This window comes from Eupeodes corollae, chromosome 1 (assembly GCF_945859685.1).
Source record: "Eupeodes corollae chromosome 1, idEupCoro1.1, whole genome shotgun sequence".
Taxonomy (NCBI): Eukaryota; Metazoa; Arthropoda; class Insecta; order Diptera; family Syrphidae; genus Eupeodes; species Eupeodes corollae.
The window spans coordinates 117,973,890-117,987,113 of NC_079147.1; the positions used below are offsets into that span (position 1 = coordinate 117,973,890).

Consider the following 13,224-nt stretch of genomic DNA (forward strand, 5'->3'; position numbering starts at 1 on the left):
TGAGGATATAGAAGGACCACCCCTGCAAACTGTATAACGACGAATCAAATTCCGCTATCAGGCAGGAGAATACATGAAGAAAGCTAACACTACCGTCTTCCAAAATTAGATTTAGACAAAGTAAAGATTGCCATATCTAAGCTGAAGTCTACCAAAGCCTCTGGAGCAGATGGCTTGAATACCGAGCTTTTCAAAGCAGGTGAAATAATTTTCTTAGGAACATTCCAACTTATCTGTAAGATATCGTCGGGAAGCATGATCGATAAATGGGACCTAAGTATTATTGAACCGATTATGAAAATAGGAGAAGCATCCAACTATAGAGGAATGAGTCTACTTAACATCACTTAAACAAATCTTCTCTTCCATAATATGTTAACGTCTAAAACTAATCGTCAACAACCCGATAAGTCCTTATAAGTTTGGTTATACACCAGGAAAATCAAATATTCACATTCCAAAAAACCCAAGAACATCAAATCGACACCCGCCATCTCTTCATCGATTTCAAGGCCGCATATGAAAGCATCTACAGGGAGGAGTTGTGAGATATGAAAACCAATGCAATGCGCAAAGTCTACGAATCCACACCCACAGGACAGTGCAGAAGAGGAAGACCGCGAATCAGGTGGCAGGCACAAGTGGAAAGTGACCTCACCCGACTTGAAGCGCGAAACTAGAAACAGCTAACTGGAGACCGAGCTGGATGGAGAATTTTGTTGGGTGAGGCCCTAGTTCACACTGGACTGTATCACCACCTTAAGTAAGTAAGTAAGTGATAAAGAAGAAAGGGAAACAGCGTTGAGAGCAGACTTGGAATAAGATGAACAAGGAGAGATTGATTCATTTATGCTGTTGAAAATCATGAAATTGTGGCAAAAAAGTTGCCCTTGATTTGAGGTATCCCTATAAAATGAATCGCAAGGTGTAAAGTCCAAGCGTAAGTGAAGTCCGAAAACGTTCCAGCATTGCTCTTTCAAAATACTCGCTCAAAAGATGGTAACTTTCTTTTAGGCACTGAATTTACATTCTTTACGGGTGGAACTTGTTTTTTAACATGCAGTGTTGAATTGTCTTATTCCCCGAGCCTGCAATCTTTTGTATCGATTTAGGTAGATTTCTAATAATAAAATATCGAACTAGAGACACTTGTTCTACCGTTGTTTCTGACGTTGATGGTCCTGGAATAGGCCTATTGAACAATATGATTGTTTGCCTAAATCTTCGTACCCACGGCCAGATAAGACTCGCTAGTGTGTATGTTTGATTTAACTTTTTATTTAGATAAATAAATATTTAATTTTATTTTCAAAGGATGAAAAAATGTGTAATTCTGGTTTAAAATTAATTTTGACAATAAAAAAAATATATAAACTTAGTAAGTATTTCTTGCGATGGCGGTGGTTTATAAGCGAATGGGGCTGAGTTTGAGTTATACTAGCACATTGCACATGGCACATAGAACACGTTCATATATAATGAGCTAGCTCTGCTTTTCGGACCGGGAGGAATCGAAACAGCAAAGACGTGTTTAATAACCTGAACATTAGCGCCCACCTTGCAACCTTGTTTGCAAAGTTAACAAATCTTAAACCACCAACACTTCAGAACAATTAATTTGATTCAAATGAAATTGTGAAAAATATAATTCAAATTTTAATGATACATAGGTATAATTTTTACATGATTTAATTTAGCAAAATTTAAAGGTACGAGATACAAAATTTTATTCATGTGCTTGAATATTCATACTTAATAATTAGTTATGATAAATAATGTAAGTATCTATGTACAAAAACTCGGGTATATAATTATTTTTTATTTTTTTTTTGGTTTTAAATGAGTGATAAGCAATTCCGCTTTATCCCCTTTCACGAATGTTTCGATAATACTCAAATCATAAGGCGAAAGGAAAATAACAAAAGATTTCATTTTACTTCTGAGGAAGAAGGATACAAAGTTTGGCAATCGAACGAGTGACGATTCCCTTTTCGGTTCGAACTTCCGCGACCCGAATTTTGTTATCATGTCCGGCTTGTACATTGATGACTCTCCCAAGGCGCCACTCGTTGGGTGGCAAATTCTCACTACGAATGATAACGAGATCATCGATTTGAATATTTCTTTCAGGATATTTCCATTTATAACGCTTATGGAGCTCTTTCAAATATTCTTCTTTCCAACGAGCGCTTAATTGATGATGCAGAATTTGCAATTTTCTCCACCGATTCATGATACTTAGTGATTGATCTATATAAGATGGTTCTGGCAAACCTGTTAACATTCCTCCGGTGAGGAAATAACCATTAGTCAGAGGAACAATATCTGACACGTTTTCAGACATCGGTGACAATGGTCGTGAATTTAAAGTACACTAAATTCGAGCGAGTAAAGTGGTGAATTTTTCATTACCCGCTTATTTTCAAAAATGTCTTTTAAAACTTTTGACTCCCGTTTCCCACAACCTACCCATATGAGGTGAACCGGGAGGAATAAAATTCCATTTTACCTTCGAAAAGTTGTGAGCGGCTGCGGTAGGACTATGTACAAGTGATTTGTGGAAGTCAGATAAAAGCACTTTAGAAGCACCCACGAAGTTAGTGCCATGGTCTGAAAACATTTGTTCTGGAGTTCCTCGACGAGAAATAAAACGCGTAAATGACGCAAGGAATGCTTGGGTTGTTAAATCACTAACAAGTTCTAAGTGTATAGCACGGGTAGCGAAACAAACAAAGATACATACGTACCCTTTGTCAAAACGGCATTTTCGACCATAATACGTCTTAATAAGAAATGGACCGGCAAAATGCACTCCCGTATTTGTAAAAGGTCGACCTATTACCGTTCTTTCTTCGGGTAATGCACCCATCAATTGGGTTTGAACGTGTTTTTTGTATCGAATACATACTGGGCATTTTATAATACATTTTTTAACCAGGTTCTTAATTTGGGGTATCCAATATTCGGATCTTATCATGCGCATCATGAGCTGAATTTCACCATGTAGTGAAAGCTCATGTACATATTGTACATACAGCTGAACGAAGAGACATTTTGACGGAAGAAGTATCGGGGATTTTTCGTTATACGACAAAGTTGACAAAGCTAATCTACCATTTGCACGCATGACACCCTTGTCATCAATAATGGGATTGAGCTTCCCTAACCAACTTTTTGAAGCTAATTGTTTTCCTTGTACCAAATCGCAATATTCTTTCTGAAAATATTTTTTTTGTGTGAGTACTATTAACGTCTGTTTGGCTAAATTACTTTCCTCATACGAAAGTTCCGGCGATGAGTACTTTTTATTTCCACGCTTAATAAAGGAGTGATAAAATCTCTCAATATAGGCGACTACATATAAAACCTTGTCCCAGTTGGAAAACTTTGCTAAATCTTCTTCAAAATCCTGTACAACTTGGTTATTGAATAACTGTACCTTTTTCAATTCTAAAATTGACTCATCAACTGGTTCACGCTTCGATCGTGATCAAATCAAAATTTAAAGTTGGATAATTTAAGCTGGACGCCCTTGGCTTTTCAATTTCAATCAATTTGCAACATTGGCTTTCCCTTGTCGTAATTGATAACAACACCAAATATTCCTTTATTTATATTATTGTGAATAACATGTATAATTTACATAGAAATAGTAATAAATAATTTGATTGGCATAGAAATAGTAATAATTAATTTGATTAAATCAAACAATCTATGTACATAATATGTAGATGTAGAACGTCAATTCGGTTTAACAAAACGAGATAGTACATGATAAATAAATGTGTGAGTTGTGACCTTACAAAAAAGGTGAATTAAAGTATAATTTATATATGCTTACCCGCTCTTAGCAAATTCAATAACTGAATTCAACATTCGTTTTCCAAGGTCTCTCTCAACTTGTCTGTATTGAAGTGATAGGTTTAATGGCTGCCCGAAAAAATATTCAATTTCATCTCCATGCAGAACACCCATCCATTCTCCCCATAATGAAGTACTGGTTCTCTGAAATTAAATTGTTTTGTTGGCAGTTTCAGAATTTATTAATGATACAAATTTAATTTAAAAATATATGTTTCAAATGGTTGGCTTATAACTTCTATAGCTGAATGAGAATTATTCTAATAATTCGATAAAGACACAAGTTGATGCAGGAAAGAACTTATTTATAGTTAAATTAACAAATCAAAACATTATTAACAAAAACATAACAATAAGAATAATATCATTTTACATAACTTTGGAAAGTTTGATTCAACTTATTAAATAATTTACATACAATTGAAAATTAATATAATATAGTAAAATATTGAAATTAAAAGGTAAGATCCTTAATTCTAGATGTAAATATGTTGCAGCGTTTTAGCAAAGTATCGAGACGTTAGAAGAGTTCTAGCAAAAGTAAAGAAGTTATGATGGTGGCTAAGTTTGTAAATAACATGGCAACAAACTTACATGTATTTTTTATGTTTTGTGTGTTTTCTTTTCTTTTCATTATTGGTTGTGAACTGCGGTAAAGTAAAAACTGTGTTTAAAAAGTAATAATAAGAAGTAAAGACTGTGTTTAAAAAGGAATAACTGAAAGTGTCCAATCAACAAGTTTGGAACAATTTAAATAAAGAAAAATTTTGTTTTATTTGTAAGTGTGAATAAAATTTAAGTGTAGGACCAAGATGAATATTACATTGGTGTCACAAGTGGGATTAAAACTTGTTGAAAATAAAAACAGTGAGCATTTATTGAACTATTTTGTGTGAAGTAGTGAAGTTAAAAATAAACAAAAAATGAGTAATGTTTTGAAAGACTTAACTGTCCCTGAGCTAAAGGCCGAACTAAGCAAACGTGGCTTAAGTGGGACAGGCGTAAAATCCGAACTCGTAAAACAGCTGCAGGAATATCTGGAGCAGCAAAATGAAGACCCATATACATTTGCTAAAGTGGAAGAGGTAAATACAAATGTTGCTTTATCTAACATGATGTCACTTCTTTTAGCCAAATTTGAAAAAAATGAAAAGAATGCCTGCAAACAACAGCAGAATTTTCTCAAACAACTAGAACCCTAAAGAAGTTATCAAAAGCGCAAGAACAGCAGAATGTTCTCAAACAACTAGGAGCCCAAAGAAGCGACCAAAAACAAGAACAGAAGATTATTCTTGAGCGATTTGACGAACAGAAAAACCTTTTAGAAGGCAGGTTTGTGGACTTCAAAGAGACAATGAAAACTGTCGACGAGCATCGAAAATTAAAATGCACGTTTCGAGAAAATTGACGAACAAATTGAAACCATCACAAATGAACTAAAAAAAGGCGAAAGATAAAAGGTCGAGAAACTTTTGGTAAATGCTCAAGGAAGAGAGAAGTGAATCCTCCAACCTTTGATGGGCAGATTCCGTGGTCAAACTACAAGAAACAGTTTGAAGAAGCAGCGTCAACAAATGTCTGGGACGATTACGAATAATACATTGCACTTACGCTTGCTTTAAGAGGATCTGCTGCTGAACTGCTTCAAACCATCCCAGCAGATAAGAGTGGTGACTTAACAGTTCTGGTAAACGCAATCGAACAGTGGTTGGGGATAGTCACATGAAAGAAGTCTTCCGAGTTCAGCTTAACGATAGGACACAGAAAAGAGGTGAAACTCTGCAGCAGCTTCAGGCAGATATCGAGTGATTGGTTCATCTGGCTTATCCAACAGCTGGTAATGAGATAATAAACCAACTTGCTGTTAAAGCCTTTGTGAGAGCTGTGGCCGATATAAATCTCCAAAGGGCTATCCGCACTGCTGGAAGCTGCAGAACAATCTTGCCAAAACGTCCTGTCAAAAGGCTACTGTGGAAAATAGTCAGGAAGATGGACCAGCACGATGCTGGAACTGCAATAAGACTGGGCATCTACAGCGGACAGTGCAGATTACCGTGAAGAGGAACCGCATGCCAACACTGTGGAAATAGGAGTTATTCAAACGGCCAAAGCAACACCAACAACGTTGCTTCCGAACCACTTGGAAAACGAATATGAACCAACTTCGAGGGCAGAAGCTGGTTTCTGGTATCGATGGCCCCAGAAACAACATCGAGGTTCTCAAACGAAACGTGACAACAAGAGCCTGACCTGGAAGCTTTTAGAAACGGAAACAAATGTGTGGCGACACCGGTGACACGGCATCCATCATACGGCAAGACCTCGTTAAGAAGGAATGGTTCCACAACACCAACAGATATCGTCTAAGGAATGCAACTGGAGAGGCCTCACACGTATACCAACTCCGATGCTTTCTGGGTCTAGCCACCTACTATAGGCGGTTTGTGAATGACTTGGCTGGAATCGCCAAGAGTCTACATTTCAAGAATCCAGACGATCAAATGGCAAGGTGGATTGAGATGCTGCAGACGTACGATTACAAAATTCGACATCGGAAGGGGAAGCTTTAGTCAAATGCAAATGCACTGTTTAAGGAGACCATGCAGCGAGATTGGGATCTACACATTTCACTGTTTTTGATGGCGTATCGAAGTGCAATAAATAGATCAACTGGCTATACACCATCTGAGATTTTGATGGGAAGGAACATCCACGTCGGAGCCGCAAGTCGAGGATGACTACATTGATGACCTCAGAGAAAGACTCCATGAAATCTAAGACAATACCAGGTTGAAAATAAAGATGTTCAGTGACCGAATGATGACACGCTACGAAAAATCGACGATGTCGTGTACCGGATACAAAAGGGAGTCAGAGGAAAACCTAAGGTTGTACATCGAGACCGACTTCATCAATACAGTGGTGATGAGGACGATGGATTTGTTCGGAATGATCAATCCTTATTGTGTTATTTGTGTAAACTTTGGATCTCTTTGAATATTGTGTTATAGTAGAATAAGTACGTAGCAACCGTTTATTTGTAGTAATAAACACTTGTGAAGAACATATTGAATAAGGGCAACATCTAGTGATTAAAGTTCTCGAACCAATTTGAGCGAAGCGGTTCATTATTGGTTGTCAGCTGCGGTTAAGTAAAGAGTGTGTTTCAAAAGTAATAATTGAAAGTAAAGACTGTATTTAAAAAGTAATAACTGAAAATGTTCAATAATTAATGTTCAATAAACAGTTTTTGAAAAATTTACACGCGAACTAAAAATATTGATTCAAAACTTAAAAACTTAAGTTTATCCTCATGTTTTTGAAATTATGAAATCCAGTTTTGAATTGGTTTTAATTTCCTGATAGTACTATTAATTCCTTAGCAAACACCAAAAACAAGACGGTTTTATGTTATCTAGTTTAGAATAAAATTTGAAATTATAAAAACTACTTTTCTATTAAATTTGTATTTTGAAAGTATAAGTAAGTACAAACTTTAAAATAAATGTTAGCACTTGGAAAAGAGGCATACAAACATTAAGTATGTACGTGTATAAATAATCGGAATTTTCTAATATTTTGCATATGATAAAATAAGTTTTATTTCAATATCTGTATTCGTACCCCATGATTTTTAAACTAACACCAACTTTTAGCAATTTCAGTATTCTAGGTGAACATTTATATTTGTCATTAAAGAAATACCGATTGTATTTTCTTAAGAAGAATATCTTTCGTTAACAAACAATTTTAAGACAGAATCAAAATATATTAAAGTCAATTTATTCTTGAGATGTTTGAATTCAATTTTTACCAATTGTCTGTGCATTCTAATTTTTATGAAAAAATAATGACAGTTGGATTTTTCTAAAAGATGTTATTAAATATTTTGTATCAGATCAAATTAATTCCTAATTCCTAATGGTGAAAGCTAATAAACAGTTTGTAGGCTATTCGCATGCAATGATTCGCATTACTTCGTCACTGGGTTTAACATGTGGTGGAAGCTTAACCCTAAGGTATTCGAGCATGAGGCATCGGATAGCCACCTAACTTCATCAGAAAAGTGGAAAACCTTAGAAATAGACCTTAAGCTACAAAATACAATCGATAGCAATTTGAAAATCTTAATTGGTGCAGAAAAAAAGAAATGGCGCAATATTCTAACACGCCTTTTGGACGTAATTTTGTTTCTTGTTCGTCAAATCCTTTCTTTTCGAGGCCACAGAGAGGACTTGTCATAAGACAATAGAGGCAATTCCTTAGAGTTGGTAAAACTTATGTCTAAATAGCATTCAATAGCTGATAAGACACGAGTCAGCTCATATTTGTCAAAAAAATCCAAAATGAATTCATAAGCATTTTGGGAAAAGACGTGAAGACGAAAAATTTGGAAGACATCCACCAGAAGAAGTACTTTGGCATTATTTTCGACAGCACACCCGATGAATCACACATTGATCAAATGAGCGAGGTCATTAAATACGTTCACTTCTAGGACGGTAAAGTTGAGGTGAAGGAATCCTTTTTAGGATTTTTTCCTACATCTGGAAAGACTGCCAAATAACTTACTGGAGATATCTTGAGGCAGCTCAATGAAGATGGTCTTTATATTAACCTTTACAGGGTTCATTGGTATGATAATGATGCGGCTATTGCCGGTATTCATGGAGGTGTTCAAAAATTAATTCGACAATTTAATCCAAAGGCTTTCCTTACGCCATTTGCAAACCATTCTTTAAACCTTTGTGGAGTACACTCTTTAGGAAGCATTACTTCAAGTACAATGTTTTTTGGGACAGTGAAAAGAGTTTACACATTTTTCTTAGTGTCTTCGCATCGTTGGGATATTCTCATAAGAAATGTTGGTGTGTCAGTCAAGAGACCTTTAGACACTAGATGGAGTGCTCATCGCCAGGCCATTAAGCTATTGAAGGAAAATTAAATGAATTCCTTTGTGATTTTCAAAAATAAATTTAAAAGCAGCAGAAGTTTGGACAGCCTTCGTATTTTAAAGCTTCATTGCTGAGTGGGGCTTTTTAGACTCATTAGAGAGGCTAGCATTGGCTATGAGAATTTATTTAACAATTTGCATATCAGTGGAATTGTGCGAACGAGGCTTTTCAAAGTTAATAAGAATTACCTCAAATCAACAATGCACCAAAATAGGTTGAATAGTCTGGCTTTAATTTCAATCGAATTCAATTTCCTATACCACTTCCCACACTGTTATTTTCTGAGGAGATGCAAAAACTTGGGAAAAATTAAATTTCAAATTCATTTTTAATTATACGATTTTCAACTCATCAATTGAATACGGATTTCACCTTATGCAGTTTATTATCTTAGGTTCGTGGCAGATGTTTTTAAAAGAAAAGTAGCAAATAAAACAATTTTTTAGTTTAATCTCAAGACGGCTTTATTTTGGAACTGATTTGTTTCTGATGGGTTACGCTTACTAAACTTATTTACAAATATTCATCTTAAAATAATTACACTATTGAATCATATCGAGATGGCGTGGGTGCATAAAGTGCATGAAATTGATATGCTTCCTATTGACGACGATGACATCTGTATGCTGGATGCATGGTGGGATACTTTGTATTGAAAGTTATAATATGATGAATCCCCACTTTTGGGTGGGATTTTAAATGCAATGGGAATACGTAAGCTTGCACAAAAAAAAGTGCAGCCAAATTTTCGAGACTCCCATTAAATTGCATACCTACACAAAAATTCATTGAAGTCGATGCAGCCGGTTAGTTGCAGTATAGATAAATGCCTACCATCTGTTGAGATTATTTGTGAATCTTACCATCCAGGGGACAACCCAAACGCATACAAAAAATCCATTTAAATCGGTCCCGCTGTTTAGGATTGGTTCAGTAACAAAAGCATGTATAGTAGAATCACAAATAATCATGTACAGATGTTTCATCCTGTGCGAATGTAAATAATTGATTCGCGCAAATGCAAGCACAATTTTAAATTCTTGAATATTAATTCATTTTTTTATTCTTGTAGTTCATGTACTTGTGAAGCATTAATTCCAGTTAAAAGTTTGAACAAGCCAACTTATTTTCTTTTCGGAACGTTTTAAAGTAGCATTTTTCTGAAAAAGTTAATAAAGTTTTCTAGTGGAGAGGATTTGGTATTTCAAGCTTTTCTTTAACATACAGCTGTGTTCAAAATAATAGGAGTGCTTTTACAAAATTTGCTCAAGTGTGTTTTTTACCATGTGTATACTGGTAATTTCTCTACCGGTAAGTATAACGGGACATTAAAGATGATAAAACAATGAACTGGTTTGCAATTCATAACCGTTTACATTTGTAACCAGAGATCAATTATCTTTACTCTCAATCAGGCTATTCAAAATAATAGGAGTGTGAAAAACTTAAAACAAATAAACAGTAAGTAACTAAATTAAAATAGAAATATTAAATAGTTGGAATATTGTATACCTAAACAAGTTTGGTTATTTAGTGGGCCGAGGAAAGCACTGCCCCGACGAAAATAGGGAAATCATAAAAAAGTTGCGAAATGAAGGAAAAACTTATAAGGATATAAAGTTGATGTTGGGGTGCTCTGACCAAATGATCGCCAATGCTGTAAAATATGTAAAAAAATCGAAACCCGGGGACGGAAACAAGAAACGAATGAAAATGACGATCGACGTATTGTTCGCTACAGCCGAAAGGATGCTTTTGCGTCTTCTAAGATGATCCAGGAAGATCTAGGACTGGAAGTTAGTAGCGTAACAATAAGAAGGCGATTGTTGGAACACAATCTTTTCGCTCGCAGTCCACCAAAAGTGTCGATGCTTACAAAAAAACATGTAGCCGCTCGTTTGAAATTTGCAAGAAGCCATGTTATTGGCCTGCAGAGAAATGGCGAAACATTTTGTGGACTGACGAGACCGAAATTGTTTTATTCGGTGGAACTGGCACTAGGCAATACCTCAGACGTCCAGAAAATTCCGAGTTTAAGACTCGGTATACCATTAAAACGGTAAAGTATGGAGGTGCTAAAGTGAGGGCATGGGGCAGTTTCTCATATGCTGGTGTTGGCCCCATACATCAAATCATTGGCACGATGGACCAGCGCGTTTATGTGGATACAATGTCCAGTGTGATGCTGCCTTATGCGAGTTGGAATATGCGGGTTAAATGGGTATTTCAACAAGACAACAACCCGAAACACACCAGTAAGTCTGCCAAGGAATGGTTTCGGGTCAATGGGGTTGAGGTCATGGACTGGCCAGATCAGTCGCCTGACCTCAATCCCATAGAAAATTTATGGGCAGATGTGAAAAAGGGTGTTTCTCGACGAAGACCGTTGAATTCGAGGCAGTTGTAGGACGCAGTGGAGGAAACATGGAACCAAATTCCAGTTGAGCGTTGTCAGGTCCTTGTGATCTCTATGATACGCAGATGTGCAGCAATTTTAAAAAACAAAGGATTTTCCACAAAATACTGACAAAAAAATCTTAATATTGAATATTTTTTTTTTAGTTTTTATACTTTATTTTGTTTACTCCTATTATTTTGAACAATTCGTTTTGGCTTTATTTTGATAAAATTCATGTTTTTACTACCTTATTTGTTTTAAACAAAGTAGTCCTTAAGCATAATAATAAAAGACTGGATTACCTATTTTGTACAAAAGAAAAAATAAATTTAAAAAAATTATACAACTTTTGAGTCACGATTTAATCTAAAAAGAACAGGCACTCCTATTTTTTGAACACAACTGTACATACACATAGCATTCGAGTAGTTTCGTTAAATAAATTGTAATCAATAATTTAAAGCTTATACATTGATTTAAATACAGTTACACATAAACTTTGCAGTTCAATGAACAAACAATAAGTTTTGTTAAAAAAAAACGTAAGAGGTTGGTAAATATCTATACCACAGGGAGGAACTCCTGACTAATATAAATATTATTTCCACCTGCTCTAAAACAAAAAATTCTTGAACGGGAAAGGAAATGGATTGATAGCCGAATTGTTTGAATTGTTGATGTTCAAATGGTAGACATGTGCAATCAAGGAGACACAAGCGTCCCACCTCTGTCTATCAACTCCTACTCTCACCTCCCCGCGGTAAACATCGGTGCCTAGTACCTCAACTGGAGATTGGGTTCCAACCCCAGTGGAAAGTTGTTGGGGACAACAAACGAGAGAGGGGGGATAGGTGTTTCCACTAAGGCACCTCTCCTTATCCAGGCGGCAGCGGACGAATTGTCGAGATGGATCTGGCCCTCCAGGTTGGGGGTTGTGCGTCGGGGTGACTTCCTGGCCTCGTAAAAAATACCGTTAGTTGCGAAGCACCAACAAGCCTCGGATACGGACGGATTCACTGTTCACAACCCACGCAAACGAAATAAGGACAACGAACTTCGGATATGTACGTGGATTATTAGGTAACGATATATACTACGGCGACTGCTAACGAGAACAAAAACAGCGTCATTTGTGTGTGGATTTGTTGTTAGAACTAGATTCGGACAGTCTTGAGTTTCAACAGTGTGAGCAAGGGCATCACGACAATCCGCATCAAGGCTAAATTCGCCAACATAAGCCTAATATGCGCGCATGCCCCAACAGAGGAGAAAGATGACGACACCAAAGACATATTTTTCGAGCTCTTGGACAAAACATATGAGCAGTGCCCTGGCTATGACATTAAAATTGTCTTAGGAGATTTTAATGCCAAGCTAGGAAGAGAAGACATCTTTGGTGGTATAATCGGGGGATATAGCCTGCACGACACCACCTCAGACAACGGATTCAGGCTGGTCGATTTCGCTGCGGGGCGAGACGTTCTGGTGGCTAGTACGCAGTTCACACATCTTAATCAATCAACCGTTAACCAGATTGACCACATTGCGATCGACGCACGACACTTCTCCAGTATACAGGTTATCCGAAAATTCCGAGAGGCCAACACTAACTAGGACCACTACCTCGTTGTAGCCAAGGTACGGCTACGGATATCCCTATCGAAGCCAAAACAAGGAAGTACTTTGAGAAGATTCGACGTTAGATGGCTACAATCGCAAGAGACTGCCATGTTCTTTTGCGATTGAGTTTCTAATAACCTTTTAAGGAGTCCTATGCCGCCTGCATTAAGTATTGAAAATCAGTGGCAACATTGCTTTGCAGCCATCAAAAATGCCGCCTCTGAAGTGCTAGGTTTCATACGGCCACCACAGCGAAACATCTGGTTTGACGACGAATGCCGGCAAGTGCACGCAGCGAAACAAGAGGCATACAAAAGGACGCTGCACAAAAGGATTGAGAGGAGAGGGGAAAACCGGCTTCTTAGATGGAAAAAAGGAGAGCATGAGAAG

The 13,224-nt window shown here is 36.7% G+C and overlaps 1 protein-coding gene across 4 annotated transcripts in view; it reads right to left on the bottom strand.

Moving 5' to 3' along the window:
• The window catches only part of LOC129941614 (acetylcholinesterase), a 198,570-nt gene that overhangs the window by 43,356 nt on the left and 141,990 nt on the right, over positions 1 to 13,224 (bottom strand). For all 4 annotated transcript variants that reach the window (XM_056050294.1, XM_056050291.1, XM_056050293.1 and 1 more), the window contains one exon: positions 3,842 to 4,005. In XM_056050294.1, coding sequence (XP_055906269.1) covers positions 3,842 to 4,005 — 164 coding nt within the window. The remainder of the gene's footprint in view (positions 1 to 3,841; positions 4,006 to 13,224) is intronic.